This window comes from Petaurus breviceps, unplaced genomic scaffold (assembly GCF_028583685.1).
Source record: "Petaurus breviceps papuanus isolate PSGF00001 unplaced genomic scaffold, PetGlider_PUasm1.0 227, whole genome shotgun sequence".
Lineage (NCBI taxonomy): Eukaryota > Metazoa > Chordata > Mammalia > Diprotodontia > Petauridae > Petaurus > Petaurus breviceps.
In genome coordinates this window covers 10,181,081-10,200,699 of record NW_027185896.1, presented here as the reverse complement: position 1 = coordinate 10,200,699, position 19,619 = coordinate 10,181,081, and the positions used below count along the sequence as shown (strand labels likewise).

General features: G+C 40.3%; 1 protein-coding gene across 2 annotated transcripts in view; it reads left to right on the top strand.

Annotated features, from left to right (window-relative positions):
* RNF123 (ring finger protein 123) overlaps positions 1 to 19,619 on the top strand; it is a 116,201-nt gene that overhangs the window by 13,673 nt on the left and 82,909 nt on the right. For both annotated transcript variants that reach the window (XM_069095703.1, XM_069095704.1), the window contains exons 4-12: positions 631 to 710; positions 1,316 to 1,413; positions 1,960 to 2,014; positions 2,330 to 2,415; positions 15,265 to 15,351; positions 15,930 to 15,997; positions 17,670 to 17,801; positions 18,035 to 18,143; positions 18,304 to 18,408. In XM_069095703.1, coding sequence (XP_068951804.1) covers positions 631 to 710; positions 1,316 to 1,413; positions 1,960 to 2,014; positions 2,330 to 2,415; positions 15,265 to 15,351; positions 15,930 to 15,997; positions 17,670 to 17,801; positions 18,035 to 18,143; positions 18,304 to 18,408 — 820 coding nt within the window. The remainder of the gene's footprint in view (positions 1 to 630; positions 711 to 1,315; positions 1,414 to 1,959; positions 2,015 to 2,329; positions 2,416 to 15,264; positions 15,352 to 15,929; positions 15,998 to 17,669; positions 17,802 to 18,034; positions 18,144 to 18,303; positions 18,409 to 19,619) is intronic.

Below are 19,619 nucleotides of genomic sequence, written 5' to 3'. Positions count from 1 at the left end.
GTGGCAGATTCACCGTCCATCATGACTGTCTTCCAGCAAAGGCTAGTTGACCATTTGTTGGGGATTCCTCTTCAGAGATTGTGATGTCTCAGAGTGGGTAGAACCCCCGGAGGCTGCATCTAGTCCACCCTGTATCTAAGCAAGACTCTCTTCTACAACATCCTTGACAAGTAGACATTGATTTTCTTGCTTTTTTATTTACTTTTTTAGAGATCTCCTGAAAGGGGGAATTCACAACCTCCCAAGGAATCTTACTCCACTGTTGAACAGCTCTAATTGTTAGAAATTTTTTCTTCCATCAAACCTAAATGTATGAGTTGGATCGTATGACCTTTGAGATTTCTTCTAACTCTGATATTTTGAGATTCTGTTCGTATCTCTCTGGGACTTTTGCCATCTCTCTTAATCCATCCACTTATAGTGCCGGCTCCCCAGGGCCACGTCCTGCAACACCAGGACACGTGGCTTCGTCAGAAGGGGATAACGGTGGCTTACTTGACTGTCACTGGTATTTTGTGGCTTCTTCAGGGTTAGGGAAATATGGCTCTGATGCCTGAACCCTTGCATCTCAATAAACCCCTATTTCCTGGAATAGATGAAGTAACTCTCCTTCTTACCCTCTTTTTCCAGAAAATCTCTGACTTTTCAAAACCTTCAGGAACATCTGGACCAGCTGCTGAAGGAGGAGAATGAGGCTGAAGAGAGTGAAGGTAGAGATTCCTAAGGCAGCAGAAACCCATACTCTCTTGTTGGTGATGACTGAGAACCAGTTTTTTCTACTAGGTTCATAGGCAGAAGGGTAGATGAGGAATTTGAGAATGGAGCAAAGCCAGGGCACTGCAGGACCTGGGACCTCTTGTGAGCAAAATGCTCGTGTAGCCACTCTGTTTCCCTAGAATGGGACCCCAGGAGAATTGTGCATTTATGGAATGGCTAGTGCTTGCCTCTTGAAACTTTCCCCTTCCCCACAAAGGCCCTTCAAAACAGATCTGTATCTCTGTCATTGAGGATGTTCCTTTTCTAGCTTCTTTCTTATTTGACAGACCTAAGTACCTCCTTTGGGCTTCTGAGAGGGATCTAAATAGAGGAAGTTCTTACAGAAGCTTCAAATATCCTTAGATTTAGGGAGCAAACCCAGACTGAGAATATTGATATAATCTAAATAGATTGACTTCCATCATATATTGACTTCCTTGCAAAAAGCTGAGGCTTTGAAATTTGTCCTAAGAATGTCAGTCTGATCTTAACTCCTCAGGTGAGGTGGTTTTGCTCCAGATTGAGTTCAGCTGACTGTCCCATCTCTTCTCCATTTCAGAACAGACTGTAGAAGGGCGGCTTGGGCCATCTACTGTGGTCCTGGATCACATGAGTGGCTTTGAGGGGCTTCTCCTGGTGGATGATGACCTTCTTGGTGTGAGTTTGGGGGGGACTGAGAAGTGGAGAGCAGGTGACCTCTGTCAACATTAGGGAGGGTGGTGGGACCTCACAGTTGTGGAAATCCTCAGGTAATGGCTGTCCTAATTTATGCTATGCTGCAACTTGCTGCTTAGATTTTGATACTCATATCTTGAGTCTCAGATTCATCTGCTCAGAGTGCATGTAACATGATGGTCTGTGCATGGGGTACTGAGTTAACCTTTCTGGGTTTGGGCCTCACTGAAGAAGGTGGTCAATCAAATAGACAAGTTGCACAGTGGTGCTAATCCTTCTTAACCTTGAGGGACCTGGCTATGTCTCTTTGCTATTCTTGAGCATAGTGATTAGGGGAAGGAATAACATGAGGGCTTTGACCATATCTCATTGAAATGATGCTTTAGCATCCTTTCCCCTGTCCAAGAGAGACTTTTTGTTTCTCTTATTTAAAAGTTCTGAAGGGGAACAATTATTGTCTGTTGTGAAAAGGAGTATAATTATGGATTTATCCCTGAGCACCCAAATCACTTTCCTTCCTTGGTTTAGGTTATTGGACACAGTAACTTTGGCTCTATCCGAGCCACCACCTGTGTGTATAAAGGTAAGTACCTTCAGCTGGTTGTGGGGAATGTGATAGGAGCAGGGGACTTTCATGGAACCTTCTTTCATAGAGAAAGGTAAAGGTTGTCTTGCCCTGCATGCTAATTTTTCTAGGACCTTTAAGCGTTTAGGTGCTATGTGTTAGTGTGGGTTATTGAGTGCTAGACCAAGCAGATCTCAGTGGGAAGGAGGCAGGAGCTGGAAGCATCCTGTGACCTCTGTGCAGTGAGGCCTGCCAAGAAAAAATGAAGAGTGGTGTTTACTGTAAGTATAGTAGTGCCTCATTAATGAATCAATGTGTCTGACTTCTTTCTAGGGAAATGGATCTATGAGGTGCTCATCTCCTCCCAGGGGCTCATGCAAATCGGTTGGTGCACCCTCAGTTGCCGATTCAATCAGGAGGTATGTTAGCCTGGAATGCATGTATTAAGCCTTTCACCCTGTCTTGTAGTACCTCGCTAGAACTTATTGGACTTGGTCAGAACAGAGACCTGTGTATAGGTTCCATAGTTGAGGAAATTCCTCTTGCTTTGGGGTGCTCCCAGGACTAAGGCCCTTTTGCCTGAGAAAAGCCAAATTAAAGTTATAGCAACAAGCCCTCTACATTCCTCTCACAGAACAAAACCTATCTTTTCCCTTCCTCATTCTGCTCTCTTTCTTGCCAGGGTTGGAACAGTCTGTGAGACTATAATCCCAGACAGTATAATAATGATATAATAAACATTTTTACTGGGGGCAATTTTGGTTTCTCAAAATATCAGAGTTAGAAGAAATCTCAAAGGTCATAGAATCCAACTCATCCATTTAGGTTTGATGGAAGAAAAAATTTCTGACAATTAGAGATGTTCAACAGCAGAGTAAGATTCCTTGGGAGGTTGTGAATTCCCCCTTTCAGGAGATCTCTAAAAAAATAAATAAAAAAGCAAGAAAGGCAATATTGGTTTCTGTTTTATTGGGAGTAAATCCTGTGTTGGTTTCCATGGAAGATAGAAAACTTAGTGGAGATAAACCTAGTCCCTCTCCTCATGGAATTTGCAGGATATGGTACATACATAAATAACTATTGTTCATTCATTTCAATCATGTTCAACACTTGGTGACCCCATTTGGAGTTTTCTTTGCAGAGATAGTGAAGTGGTTTGCCGTTTCCTTCTTCAGCTCATTTTACAGATGAGGAAACTGAGGCAAACAGGGTTAAGTGACTTGCCCAGGGTCACACAACTAGTAAGTGTCTGAGGGGAGATTTGAACTCAGGAAAGATAGTCTTCCTGACTCCAGGCCAAGCACCCTATCTACTACACCACCTACCTGCCTCATAAATAGCCATAATATATGATAAAAGAAAAAAAGTCCTGTTCTGATGCCTCATCTTACTTTGGAGTTAACTCCAAAGGATTCTCAAAGGCTTTGTTAGGGGAGCTCTGGCAGGTTCTGCTAAGCTGGAAAAAGTGAGTGTAGTCACAGTAGCAGACTCTGTCTGCTGCAGGAGAACCAGCCTAGCTAGTCCAGAGAGGACCCTCATCACAAGGTTGACTATTGGGTGGTGATTTCTTTGGCCATGGCAGCCCACAGAACAAACAAAAAAAATACAACATGTTACATAACAAACATTCCATGTTTATGAAACCCTCTTTTGCTTCTGCAATGATAGTAACAGAGTAGCCAAAAAAGAGGCACAGAGTTCTCAAAGTCAGTTTTTAGCCAAACAAACATTAAATCTTAATTCTTGGTACTCTGAGTATGAGATCCTTGTCCAGTGACCAGTGACAGTGTATTACTAGAGGAAGTGGAATACATCAGTATTGACTTTCTTACTAAACAAACCAGAAGATGCAAGAAGGTTGCAGTTAAATGGAAGGATGGCTTGTAGGTTTTCCTGGGAGAGGCAAAGGAGTTGGCAGCATTGAGTTCATCGTGCACCCAGAGGCATATCATTGGGACATTTGCATCTTACCTTTCAGTGATCTCCTTGATGAACATTAGCAAAGAGAGCACTACGAAGATAATCTATGAAAAACTCAAAAATGTTTTCCAAAAAAGAAGTCAATGTATGCATTGATAGTTAGAGACTTCATCATGAAGGTGGGCATAGGGGAGAATGGTGAAAAATTCATTGGAATATATGGTTCCAGAATAAATATATGATTAAGAAATGGAAAAGCCAAAGGCTTATAGAATACTCAGAAGCCTTCTGCCTATGTATTGGGCATATTTATCTGTAGAAAGGAGGTAATAGCACCCACCTCCCAGGGTTCTTGTGAAGATCAAATAAGATAGTAATCATAAAGTGCTTAGCATAGTGTATATAGGAAGTGCTATATAAATATTAGCTATTATTATTGTTATTATTTTCTTCCAGATAAGAGTTGGAGGGTGTTGAACTTGGGGAATACTAAACCACAGTATAGAAAATGAGTAATCTTGATAGGAAGTGGCTAGTTATTAGTGTAAAATTTCTGAATTAGCGAACTGTGCACAATTATTTATTTATTGATTGATTTTTGGTAGGGACAATTAGGGTTAAGTGACTTGCCCAAGGTCACATGGCTAGTAAGTGTTAAGTGTCTGAGGCTGGTATTCAGGCCCTCCTGACTCCAGGGCTGGTGCTCTATACACTGTGCCACCTTGTCGCCCCTTAGTTTGTTATTTAGGTAGAGCAAACATTAGAATTTACACCAAACCAGAAGAAACAGTTGGCAATTATAGCAGTTCTGTTCCTGCCTATTTAAAAAAATAACAACATTGATTGAATGCTTTAGAATTTGCCTCACCCCATGAGGAAGATGCTTTAGGTATTATTGTCCCTATTTTACAGATGAGAAACAGGATCAGAGAGTTATGTGCTTGTTCATAGTCACACAATTGGAAAGTGTCAGAAACAGGAGTTTTCTTTCCGACTCCAAGTCCAGTTCTCTTTCTACTATCCATGTCACTTCTCTTCAGCAAACTATAAACATTAAAAAATTAAAGCTAGATAAAGGAAAAGATATTAATGATGACCACTACTTTTACTTACAGAAGCTTATTCAGTGTGATTAAGTGCTACAGTGAGGAGGCCTTCAACCCCTTCAGCCAGCAGATACTTGATTTTCTGATTAAGAGGAGGGGCATGGCAACTGTGGACAACCTAGTTTACAATATAAACATTTACAGAATGTTATAGAGGAGAATGCTTGTGAATACCACCTAATAAAATAGGGACATGCAGTAGAAGGAAAAAATGAGTCTGTGAAAAGCCAGATCATCCCCAAAGCATTTATAGATGAAACTGAGAGAACAATAAATAGTTCAGGAAATACACCAAATCTGCCAGTGTTTCTGTAGTGACTTATTTTTGTCATCTAAGACAGTGAGTCCATCATCTTTGGACTCAACACCTTGGTTTCTGATATGCTGTAAGAGGAAGTGCAAATATCACTTCAAAATGAAGGTGAGAATAAAGAAGGCAGAGAGAAAAGAACAGTATGTTCAGTGACTATAACAATGCAGAAGAAAATAGTGAACACAGGTCAAATACAATGGATGATGCTGATTCCAGATTATTAAAGTTAAAGCTTATATCTTTTTGTGACAGTCAGTCAACTACAAAATTGATGTCCATTATTAGTCACAACCACATTTAGGCATTTTTGCTTAGCTATTTTTTGGGGCTGTACTTCGAGGGGAGGTTTGTAGAAGGACATCTTCAAACTAAGAACAAAGAAAATAAAGTTGAGAATAACCCCTGGAACAAACCATATACAGAATAGAGAAGAAACTTTTGGAGGTGATAGTTTTGAAATCATTAAAGGATTGGTTTTTCAAGGTATTTGAAAGAGGGGAAAGATGCCAAACAATTGGAGGGGAAATCACAGACAGTATTATTACTAAAAAAAAACCAGTTATCAAGAGGATATCAGCCACATGCCTGTGTGCTCATAGCTATAAAATCTTCGTGACATCATTGGCAAGAACAGCACCATATTTTCACAGTTACACATTTGACTAATAGGTGTTCTACTTTGCTCATTATTTAAAAAAAAAACATTTGATTTAATAGAGCAAAATGTTGCTTTAAAGGTTATCTCTTCCAACGTGATATTTTTCATGCATATGTTGCCATCATAGGTTTGTTGGTAGATGCAGTCAGAGAGAATGTGGTCAAACTGTATTTTGACCACTAACATATCAAATGATATGAATGGGAACATGGATGCTTGCCAAAGGTGTTTGATTCTATCATGGAAGATATCTTCACAGAGTCCAGATGAAAGGAGGATTTCTTAAAGTTGATGAGGATGCTTCTGCTCTCATTGATATTGTATGGATGGCATCAAGCCCTCAAATGCTACAGGACCTCCTCATTGAAATCTGTGAGGACTCAAAATAGATCTGCTTAACAGTTTACACAGGAAGAATCCAATAGATAATGAATGTCTATTGCACAGGTTGTGCATTCAGTCCAGTGAATGAGTATATTAGTACCCATGTTTTTGACAACCATTACAGATCGACATTGAACTGGGCTAAGAGTTGAATAGAAGGGGGAGGCCAGGTGGCTCAGCGAGTAAGAGCACCGGCTCCAGTGTTGGGATGACCTGGATCAAATCCGGGCTCAGATACTCAGCACCACACCCAGAAATAACTGGCTGTGTAACCTTGAGCAAGTTACTTAACCCTGATTGCTTAAAAAAAAAAGAGTTGAATAGAAGAAAATCAGTGAATTGAATTACATTTGGAAAATTGTGTAGTGTATTTAGTGACTGCAGACTGTTGCTTGACACAAAATCCCATCATTTTAACAACATTATTTTTCTAGTGATGCTATATGTCTGTGAATTATGAGACTCCGTACTTTGAGGATAATCAAAATTTCAGATGATGCAAAAGGCAGAGAAAAGATAAATGGTAGGTTTAATTAGGGTATAGCATATTACAAGTGATGAATCATGTAAAAAGTGGCATGAAAGATATTCAAAACAAAGGACACTGGGCATATATTGAGAGCAAGGGATCATACCATCAAGAGCATTCATTAAGCATCTGCTAGTTTGTTTTTTTGCTTTTTGGAGGGCAGTTGTGGTTAAGTGACTTGCCCAAGGTCACACGGCTAGTTTTTGTGTTAAGTGTCTGAGGCCGGCTTTGAACTCAGGTCCTCCTGACTCCAGGGCTGGTGCTTTATTTACTGTGCCACCTAGCCACCCCCATCTACTAGGTTTTGAGCATTATATTAGAAGCTGGAGATGATAGAAGGATGACCTGAGTGCTATACTGGTACTCACAGAATGTTAAAAGATCTAGAGAAAGGCTCCCAGTACTTGGTTAGATTCTCTATGAAGGACTTATAGGATATGGGCCAGAATCCCAGAGGAGGAGAAAGCATTGCTGTATTGGCAGTTCTCACATTGGAGGGAATAAGTACACTGAAAAGATCACACATCCACTTAAATTTAACTTAAGTTCCTTAATACTAGAGGCACAAAACAAAGTGCTCCATAGACCAGAGGGAAATTTCATTACTACAAGGAAGGTAGCATTTGATTTAGGCTGTAAGCTTGGGTAGAAATTCAACAAAGAAGGGAAGTGAGGGTATCCCAGGCATTGGGATTTCTGTCTTCAGGTATCTCAAGGACTATTAGGTTTGGCTATATAGGATAATGCCTAAAAGATTGACCTTGTCCTTTATAGGCAAAGTTGCCAAGAGTCAAATGTATACTTGACATAAGGGAGAACTTTGTAATAATTAGAGCTGTTCCAAAGTGGAGTGTCTTCCTCAGAAGGTTCTGAAATCACAGTTTTAGAGTTGGAAGAAAGACCATCAACACCCATGTGGTCCAGCCTGTACTTGAAAAAGACAATCCTTGCCACAACACTCAATTAGTGGCTATTCAACCTTGGCTTGGAATCTTTCAGTAAGGGAGAACCAAATGTCTACCTCCATCTCACACTTTATCTTCTACTGAGTCAGTGCTAAGAGGAAATTTTCTCTAGCATCTAACTTCAGTTTGCCTCTTTGTAACTATTACCATTTGTTTCTGATTCTGACTTCTGGGGCCAAACTAAGTGAGTTCAATCCTTCTTTTACATGAAAGACCTTTTGATACTTAAATGCAGCTACCATGTTCCCCTTGAGACTTCTCTGCTCCAGGCTAAGCATCCCCAGTTCATTCACTCCATCCTCCTATGACTTGGACTCAATGCCCTTTACCATCTTGGTTGTCATATTCTGAACGGTTTGCATTTTATCAATGTTCTTTTCTGAACTGGCATCCTGGATGGAACTTGGTACTCCAGATGGAGTCTGACCAGGATAGAGTACAATGGGGCTGTCATTTCTTTATTTCTCTTAATGAAGTGTAAGATCTACCTTTTTTGACTGCCATATATATCATAATGCTAACTCATATCAAGCTTGTAGTCCTCTGGACCCCCTTAGATTTTTTTGCACACAAACTACAATTCAGCCATTCCTCCCTTTCCTGTACTTGGAAAGTCTGTTTTCACATTTGTTCCTTTTTTATTTTGTGCCTCCAGTGTGTTGAGGCTTTTGGGATACTGATTCTTTCAACTAACCTATTAGTTATACCTTCCAGTTTTATGTCATCTCCAGATTTGAAAAGCATATCTTTATCTAAGTCATCAATAAAAAAAAAGGTTTCAAGCGCATGAGGCCAAGCACAGATTCCTGGAGAATTCTACCAGCCTCCTTCCATATTTCTGTTGACTCAGTCACGGTTATACTTTAGGTTGGCCTTTTAAACCAATGTGGCTGTTCTGTTGTCTACTGCTCATCTATGGGATCCAAGAAGAAAGGTCTAAGAAGTTTTGTCAAATGCTTTGCTTAAATCTAGGTGTTTATAGCCTTCCTTTCATCTGCCAGTCTAGTGATCCTGTCACCAAAGGAAATGAGTTTAGTCAGATATGACTTCCAAAAAACCCTCTGTTGTGATGACTTTTTAAAAATAGTACAATCCCTTTTGACAGTGGAAAATAATTAAGGAAAACTTCTGATATAATATGCAATACTCTGTTCCTATCACTCTTCCAAGGGAAGTGTGTTTTGTCATCTGCTCTCTGGGACTAAGAATGGTCATTGCCTTTAATCTGAACCCATCTGTCTTTCGATGTTGCCTTCTTTACATTATTTTAGTCATTGTATCCGTGGTACTCTTGGTTCTGTTTATTTTATGTGTGTTTTTCTATGTTTCGCTGAATTACTCCTTAGGCTACAATAATCCATTATAATTCACATATTACTATTTATTTAGCTTCCTATCAATGGGCACCCACTTTGTTTCCAGTTTTTTGCTACCATAAAAAGTGCTGTTATGAATTTCTTTGTATTTATGGGGTCTTTCTTTTTGTCTTCAACTTCTTTGGGGTACATGTCTGGTAGTGGAATTGCTGGGACAAAGAATATGAACAGTTTATTGACTTTTTTACAGAATTCCAAATTGTTTTCCAGAATGATTGGGTTAATTTACAGTTCCACTCGCAGTGTATTAGTGTGCTTGTCTTTCCACAACCCAACAACTACTTGTTCTAATTTGCTTTTTTCTTCCTATTAGTGATTTGGAGCATTTTTTCATGTGGTTTTTAATAGTTGGAAGTTTTTGTTTTGAAAACTGTTGGTATCCTTTGAACCCTTATCTATTGAGGAGTGACTCTTGGTCTTTATTTTTTTTAATTAATTATCTAGTTTGGATACTGGATTTTTATCAGAAATATTTAATACAAAAAATTTTTTTTTGTTTTAGCTACCCTGATTTTGTTTGTACAAAAGCTTTAAAATTTTATATACTTGAAATTTTCATTTTTATTTTTTTATAATTGCCACTATTCTTTTGAGGCTCCTTTTAGAAAAAAAGAAATATTCCCCAGGGGGGAGAAAAAAAACACTGAAAGGCAGCCAAGTTGATTAATTGTAATAACCAGTCTCATCCCTGGAGATTACATGTGGAAACATATCTTATTTCTTTTGGTAGAGAGGCAGCCATCGTTGCCATGTTAATTGGTTTTGCCTAACTTTTTTTCTTTGTTATAAGGGATGGCTTAATGGTAGGGATATATTGGGAAATGACTATGGTATTAAGAACCAAAAAAATCAATAACAAATTTTTAAAAGAATAATTCTCCCCCTAAACATGGATTAAAAAACCATCCCCTTCCATTCTCTTCTACTTAAAAAAAGATATAACCTCTCATATTTAGGTTGCGTATCTAATTGACATTTATTATGTTTATGATACAAGATTCTGTTCTAAACTTATTTTCTGCCAAACTGCTTTCTAGTTTTCTCAGTAGTTCCTATCAAACAAATACATTCTCTAGGAATTTATGTTCTGGGATTTATTGAACATTGGGTAACTGTTCAGTTGCCCAAATGAAGCTGTGCTGGCACTTTATGATCCCTGCTTCCTTTAAGCTTTAAATTTTTTAAAATTTGCTTCTTTATTATGAACTTTATAATCGATGACAAACATTTTAATACATAAAGTACACGAAAGAGGATTGTATGTAAAATTGCAAACTTTTGCTATGTGCAGTTTTTTTTTTAAGTATATTAAATTTAGCAAAATGGTAACAATATTGCCCTGTTTGTGTGACCTTTTTGTTTTCTACTGGGTATTTTTAATGCTTTATTTATTCTCTTCCCCACATCTCTATTACTACCTGCTAACTCACCCTCATACCCACAACTCTCCCTTATAAAAAAAATAAGATAAGCAATACATATCATATGTGTATTCAGAGCATTTCTGAAAATATATCTCATTCTGCACTTTTAGTGAATCACCCAGGAAGCATGTTTCATCATCAGTCTTTTCATATCATGAAAGATTATTTTATTGATCAGAGTTCTGAAGACTTTCAGAGTTATTTCCTTTATAGAGTGATAGTTGTATAAATTGTTCTCCTGTTTCTCCTCACCTCATTCTGACCAATTCATTCAGGTCTTACCAAACTTCTGTGAATTTGTCCATTTCCTCATTTCTTATAATCTAGCAATATTCTTTTATGTCAATATACCACAGTCTATTCAGCCAATCCTCAAGTGATGGATACCTGCTTTGTTTCCAGTTCTTTGCTGTACTAAAATGTGCTGCTATAAACATTTTTTGACATACGGGTCTTTTCTCCTTTCTTTGGTTTCATTGGGTAATTCTAATTTTGCTTGTGAAAAGCTTAATTTAATGTCATTGAAATTGTCCATTTTGTCTTCTGTGATCAGCTCTTGCTCTTGTTTAATTAAGAATTTTTCCCTTAGCCAAGTTGTGAAAGGCCTTTACTTTCCTTCTTTAATTTAAAAAAAATGACCATTTATATTTAGTTCATGAATCCATTTGGAGCTTATTGTGATATGTGGCGTAAGATGTTTGTACAAACCTAATTCCTGCTAGGTGCCTTTCCAGTTTTTCTTGCAATTATTGAATCAGTGAGTCCTTATCCCCAATAATTCATTTCCTTGGATTTATTAAACTCTACTGGGCTATTATATTCAGTTGCTTTGGGGTCTTTTTACCTAAACTATTCCATTGATCAACTTTCCCATTTTTTAACCATTACCAAATGATTTTAATGATTACTGCTTTTATGGTATTCACCAGCCATCTCTTTTAGAATTTTGCCAGGAATCAAATAAAAGCTCTGTGACCTTTAATTTGTAGTTTTTAGCTACCTTCCCTTTAAAAAAATTGAGACAACTTTTACCCTTCTAAAGTTCTAGAGCACTTCTCCCATTCTCCTTGATTTCTCAGAGACTACTGATAGTGGTTTAACATTCACATCTTACCGGTTTTTGGGGGTTTTTGGTATCTTGGGATATTGTTCTTCTGGGCCTAGTGACTTGAACTAATCCAGGTCAACTAACTCTCTTACTCTTCCTACTTATCTTGAGCTTTATATCTCTTAGCCATTTTTGTTTGGCCATCTTCAATGCAAAGATTATTCTCTACAGTAGAGTGAAGAGCTGGAGAATAAACGTTGGTTAGTTCTGTCTTCTTAATGTTGTCCAGTATCATCGTGTCCTTAACCTTGAACAAGAAAGAGTTCTCTTCCTTCTTTACCACTCTCTGTTTTTCCTCATTGTAACTAAGAAATGCCCCCTTTTTATTGAATGTGAGCTTTCCTGATTAGACTTAGCTCATCATCAGCTTTAGGGCTCCTGACTGTTTTTACAGGATCATGCTACATCTTTGTATTCTTTCTCTGTTACATATTCTTCCAAACCTTCTGCTCCTGTCTTTAGCAAACATAAGGTGATTGACGAGTTCTTCGTGCATCCACATCAGTATCTGTAGGAATTGTTTCTCTTTGTGTCTTCAGATTTTCAGTTTTGAGAGCTTCCCATCCTACTTGGGTAGGCTTCTCTGTAAGATCTTAATTCACCGGTTTTTGCCCATCCTTTTTTCTGAAGCCTTTGAAATGTCCTCTTCCACAATCTGGGATGTATGTCAGACTAATTCAGGCATTCATAGGAATATCAATTTAAAGTGGGAAAGAATTTAAAAGGTTATCTAGTTCAGTCCCTCATTTTATATATGATGGAAAGTTAAGAGGCTATGTGACTTCCCCAAGGTCACCCAGGCAGGAAATAGGAGGTCCCATATCTCTATATTCATCACTCCAAATTCACTTTTCATTGCTCCATACTGCCTTCCCTTAGAGATCTAGATCTGGAGGAGACGTTAGAGTTTATCCAGTCCTATCCCTCCTCTTACAGATGAGGCCACAGGGGTCTGGCATGGTTGTGTGACTGGTCTTACAGATGACTGTCATACACAATATTACAGGATAAGTGTATTAGAGAGTTACAAAATAAAGTTATGAGCAAGGGAGATACATACACATGATCTTACACTTACATTCTACTTGGGAGTTTTAATTCATAAGTGAATATGAAAGCTATACAAAGGAAACATAAAGTAATTTGGGGAGGATGTTTGTAGAGAGCATTAACAATGGAGGGAGTTGGAAAGGACTTAGTGAGGAGGTAGCACTCCAAGGGAGGCACATTTTCTAAAAAAGAGAGACAAGAAGGATAGAGAACTCAGGAGAAACCCATGGAAGCAGGAGATGGACTGTTGTTTGTGGACTTGGCTAGGCCAGAGAGTGTGTGAAGGGCACAGTGGGGTGGGGATGAGGGGAGGAAATAAATATTGAGATACCGCCTACTATGCACCAGGTGCTGACCACTTTACAAATATTGTCTTGTTTGATCCTCACAACAGCCTTGCAAAGTAGGTGCTGTAATTATTCCCATTTTACAGTTGAGGAAACAAAGGCAAAGTGACTTGAACAGAGTCACGTAGCTAGGAAATATCTGAGGTCAGATTTGAATTCAGGTCTTTCTGACTCCAAGCCCAGCACTCTTCCTACCTACATCTAGCTTCCTTAGGGGAGTTGTGTGAAATAATTATGGAAAGACAGGTAGGAGTCAGATTTTGAAGGGGAGGAGTTTGTGTTTATTCTGAAGGCAATAGGAAATCCCTGAGCCTCTTGAGAAGAACAGTAAGATGATGAGACTTGCGCTTTGGATGCATGAGTTTAGAAGCTGTGTGGAGGAGGGACAGGAGAGGGAAGAAACTTGGAAACAGTACAGATAAGGTGCTGGGCAATCTGGGCAAGAGGTAACGAGGGCCCGAAAGAGGACACCGGCAGCCATGTGAGCATAGAGAAGGGATGGGAGAGATGATATTGAGAATCCACATGAGTTGACAGTTGATTGGATTTGGGGGTTGAGGGAGAGGGAAGAGTCAATAATTACTTCATTGTGAACATGTATGACTGCAGTACCAGGAGAGAAGGTGGGTCCTGCCCAGCTGTTTCATAGTCCTGTTTTCTTGGAGCTGCTGAATCCCCAGTGTTTCAGCTTCCAAGTCCTTGAGCAGCTGAGCTGGTGGCTGCAGATCCTGGGACTGCTGCATCTTGCTGCTATGTATTTCCCTTACTCATGACTTTATTTTGTAACTCTCTAATACATTTATCCTGTAATATTGTATATTATAGTCATGTTGATGTCTTATCCCCATTTTAAAATTACTTATTTATTTACTTTTAGTTTACAACATTCAGTTCCACAAGCTTTTGAGTTCCAAATTTCCTCCCCCACCCTCTCTTCTTCCCTCCCCCCTATGTCAGCATGCATTCTGATATAGGTTCTACAAATACCTGCACACTAAACATTAGTTATGTTGTAAAGAAGGATTATAACCAATGGAATGAATGAGAAAGAAGGAACAAAACAAAAAAGAGAGAAAACGCCAGTAGTTTGCTTCAATCTTCATTTGAACTCTGTAAATCTTTCTCTGCATGTGGATAGCCTTTTCCATCATGAGTTCTTTGGAGTTGTCTTTATAACCTTGCATTGCTGAGATGAGCCCAGTCCATCAAAGTTAGTCATCACAGATACGATGTGTTTGTAATTGTATACAAAATTCTCATGGTTCTGCTCCCCTCACTCAGCATCAGTTCATATAAGTCTTTCTAGGTTTTTCTGAATCCACCTGTTCATCATTTTTTTTTTAAAGCAGTTGGGGTTAAGTAACTTGCTCAAGGTTACACATCCAGTTATTTCTGGGTGTGGTGCTAAGTATCTGAGCCCGGGATTCGATCCCCAGGTCATCTCGACACTGGGGCCGGTGCTCTTCTTCGCTGAGCCACCTGGCCGCCCCTAAGCAATTGGGGTTAAGTAACTTGCTCAAGGTTACATGGCCAGGTGTTTCTGGGTGTGTGCTAAGTGACTGAGCCCAGATTCGATCCCCAGGTCATCCCGATACTGGGGCTGGTGCTCTTACTCGCTGTGCTACCTGGCTGCCCCTAGTTCATCATTTCTTACAGCACAATAGTATTCCATTACATTCATATACCACAACTTATTTAGCCATTCCCCAATTGATGGGCAATCCTTTGATTTCCAATTCTTTGCCACCACAAAAAGAGATGCTATAAATATTTTTGTACATATGGGTCCTTTTCCCACTGGTATGATCTCTTTGGGATACAGCCCTAGAAATGATATTGCTGGGTCAAAGGGGATGCACATTTTTATAGCCCTTTGGGCATAGTTCCAAATTGCTCTCCAGAATGGTTGTTTATCCCCATTTCTAGTCTAATGTGCTCCTGGAAAGCAGATTTCTTGTGTCTCATTTAAACCATAGCTTCCCCAGTATCCAGTATAGTGCTCTGCACACAGAAAGCACTTAAGAAATGTTTGTTGTTTTCAGAGTGGGGGAAGGAACTCTTATATCTTCATTGTTTTTTTCTATGCAGGAGGGAGTTGGAGACACACCTGACTCTTATGCTTATGATGGTAACAGAGTGCGTAAGTGGAATGTGACCACAACTAATTATGGCAAAGTGAGTATCCTCCTGGAAGCTTGGAGACATAGGTACTGTAGTCTGATTATGGGTCTGTGAGTCCTATCTGGTCCAACTCTGCACCCTGTCTCCCCAGCTGGAGCCATGTGCTTCCTCTGACCTCCATCTAATGTTTATGCACCAGCCACTTGCTCATCTTACTGTATCCTTCCTTTTCCTTGCCTCCCCTCCCCATCTCTTCTGTCCTAAAGCCTGTGCTTCCAACATATTCCATAGGGGAGGAATTGGAGCAGCTGGTGCATTGTTGCTCATGGGTTGCAGACAGTAGAGAGGTCTTATTTAGAGATGGTGGGAGTTCCCCTAATTCCTTGGCTCTGGATCAGGTTTCCTTTGGACCCAGGAATTGGTTATTGATAAGGCTTATCCTGCACATAGACCTAGGAAGTATCAGAACCCTTCCCTGTTATGGAACCCAGTGCTTTAATAGAGGATTGGGAAAAACAGTGTTTTTCCTTGACTATCCAGCCAGCCTTGCCCTGTTGTTTCAGGTAGGATATATCTTTGTGAACCTCTGAAATGTGTCTTTCTAACCAATGACCTTCCCTTTCTCTTGACAGTCATGGGCAGCTGGAGACATTGTGAGTTGTCTGATTGACCTGGATGAGGGAACCATTGCCTTTTGTCTGTAAGTCTTTTTGCACCTTAAACTTTTGTCTTGTAGACCTTGCTTTTCTCTACCTGAAGCTGAGATTCCTGCTTGCCTTCCTACCTGGATAGAGGGAGGAGAGATCCAGCGCTTCCCTGCTATTGACAGATTGTTGATCTATGCTTCTAGCAGTTTGTAGGTTCCTTCTGACTGTGAGGCTTTAATGATTTTTATTATTTTAGTAGTCTTAGTGATATTTATTATTATATGCTTGGGCCTTCCCATAGAGATGGGACATGGCCCCTTGGCCTGAAAATCTGTAGACTTTCATTTTCCTTTGGGGAAGTAGGACCACTCTATTTTGCTCATAAGATCACTGATTGATCACAGTCTATCAAGGACAGAGGGATATATCTATAGCTATAATGGGGCATATAGGAGTCTCTCTTAACTCCTTCTGAGGTATTCCAAGGAATTGGGAGGCACTGTTGAGCCATAAGTTGGGTTATCTTACTGATCATTCCTTGACTTGAAATTAAGAATGGTTGGCCAGTTGATTTCATGTACCCCTATCCTTACTCTTTTTTTTTTTTAAAGCAGTTGGGGTTAAGTAACTTGCTCAAGGTTACACGGCCAGTTATTTTGTGTGGGTGCCAAGTATCTGAGGATGGAATCGATCCTGGGTCTCCCGACGCCGAGGCTGGCGCTCTTATTCACTGTGTCACCTGGCCACCCCTATCCTTACTCTTAGGAAAAGCCTGAGGGAACTTAAAAGGAGCAGGGCACGGTGGGCCCTGTACCTTAAAGGGAAGAGGATAATTAGCCCAGATTGAATGTATGGAAATTTGGCCTCTGTTCTTGATAACACAGTTGTCTGGGGCAGTGTTGCTGCTGCCCTTACCTTTTGTCTCATGAGTACCCAACATCTTGCCCCCTTGATGTGCTGAGAGATATCTATCCACTAATATCCCCCAAGCCCATGACACATGTATTTTTGTGTTGTTCATTCATCCATGCATGTATCTGTTCATTTATTCATTCAGACAAACATTTCTGGGGCACTTAACATGGACAAGACTCTGTGCCAGCTGTTGATAACAGTAGCTCATAAGTCTGTGGCATTTTAAGGTTCACAGACCTCTTCACAATAGTCCCATGAGTTAGGTTCTATAAATTTGTAAAATGAGGAAACTGAGTCTCAGAAAGTTTAAATGTCAGGTTCAGAGCTAGAGCTCAGATCTTATGACTCTTAAATCAAGTGTTCTTTCCCCCTGCCCCGCCATACCACACTCCCCTTCTGTAGCTCAAAAGTTTCAAAGAAATGTTTGCTCAAAAGAGAGAGATTACATCATATTCTGTTGATATCCAAACAGCTATCCATGTAACATTCATTTTTCCCCCATGAGTGATTTAGTCTGAGATTCTCAGGTGTAATCTTAGGCTTTTCAGTGAGCCTAGTACGAGTGAGATTATCTCCATTTGCTCAGCGTTCCACCTTTTTCTTTCTGTTCTGTTCTAAATGGGTACAATCTGCCCAGCAGGGCTGATCATTTTAGTCCCTGGTTCTTCCCTGCCATTGCTTCTGTTCTCCAAGATTATTGTGGGTAGGAACTATGTCTTAATTAAACTTTGTGTCTCCCCTGATAACTAATCTAGTGCTCCAAATACATTAGGTACTTAATAAATGCTTGTTTTTATTGTTCTGTCCCAGGAATGGTGTCTCTCTGGGAACTGCTTTTGACAACATCACCAGGGGCTCTGGAATGGCCTATTTTCCAGCTATCAGCCTCTCTTTCAAAGAGTCTGTTGCATTCAACTTTGGCAGCCGGCCACTGCGATATCCTTTTAAAAAAAACACAAAAGAAAACCAAAAAAACCCATAGCAGCAAGCCAGGGGCCTCCCAGCCACAACCTTGAGGAGCTTGTTGTTGCAAAAGGTTTGAAGCTCTTAGATTATCTGCTGAACGTCTTGACCCAAGACTCCTGAGCCCCAGTTCATTTCCTGGCCTGGCCAACAGGAGGGTCCTCCTCTCTCAACCTTGTTAAGTTTTCCACTTAACTCCTTGCTACATATCCAATGGAGGGTTATCAACCCCTACAAGATGCCCCTACAACTGACCTGGTCAAGGCTCATAAGCTTCTTGGTTACCTGAAGAATGTCCTGCAGTTGGGATTGGACCCAGTGGTGAGGCTTTGGACTGGGGTTGGGATGGTCTCTCTGAAGTATGTAGCTTGAGAAAGCCAGAGTTATCTCAGAATAAGGAATTAGACCAAAAAGAGGTAAAAGGATGAGGGCCAAGGGTCTACCCTCTTGGCTCCCACCTTGTGAGCTGCCCTCCTTGCAGGAAGGGAAGCTGGTGGAGAGAGAAAGTTCAACATGGCAGCTTCGGGGAGAACCCACAGTGCTGATCACCATGGCACATATCTTCAACCACTTTGCACCACTCATGGTGAGTGTCATAGGCCTTCAGTTCTTTTCCTCCTTTGCTGATGATGCTTTCCCATGCTCCTGAGCTTGGCTTTGCTGACCCTAGGATGCAAACTCAGTTTGATATAGGCTGGGGATCTGAGGGGGTGGGAAGAGGGGAGAAGCTCCCCCACTTCCTCTCAGCAAGTATCAAAAGCTCCTTCTATAAGCTCCCTAAAGGCCAGGAATGTTCTGTTTTGTCTTGGCCTCCTTGGGGGGGGGCCATTCCTAGCATCATTCCTTGCATGTCATAGGTATTGTTTAAGAAACATTGACTTGAATTATGAGACAAGTTATCTTCCTTCCTTTTCCCAGGAGAGATGGTGTTTTTAGGCCTTTAGTTTTTTTGTTGGATTATAAGGTCATAGATGGTAGGATCATAGATCTAGAATGGAAGGGACTTCAGAGGCTGTGTAGGCCAACCCTTTTGTTTTACTGCTGAGGAGACTGCAGCCCAGGGAGGGTAAGTGACTAACCCTGGGTCACACAGGTAAGAAGCAGCAGAGGCAGCATTCAAACCCCTACCCTCTGACTCCATCGTCAGTGCTCTCTCCACCTTATTAGGTTTCATTCACTGGGACTCAGAGTTGTTTGTGTCACCATGTCGTAGGTTGCTGGTAATGAGGCTATGATCAGGTCTGTGCATGATGCTCTGCACAGCTGTTAGAATGATTTCCTAAAGTATGAGCATGACTATGTTACTCCCTTGCTCAGTAACCTCTAGTGATGCCTTATTGCCCCAGGATAAGATGTAAACTCCTCTGGTTTTGCCAGCCTGTCACAACCTGGCCCCAGCCATTTTTTCCAGGTTTATTGTACTTTGCTCTCCTTACCACAAAGTCCAGCCAAACCACCTTCTTGCTGTTCCTCATATACAGCATTCTAGATCCCATCTCTCTGCCTTTTTACAAACTGTCCCTCATGCTGGGAATGTGTACTTTCCTCCTTTCTACCTCTGAGTATCCCTACTTTCCTTCAAAGCTCAGCTTGTCAACCTCTGTCTACATGAAGCCTCTACTGATTTCCCCATTTTACCTTTTATTTTGTGTTCATAGAGATACATATTATCTCCCTTGACAATTTCAGGCACATAGTGTTTGCTAAATGCTTGTTGATTGATTTATTTTCAGCAGAACTTATCAATGTATATCAACTGTCTAACAATATATGCAATATTCTGCAAGCATAGTCCTC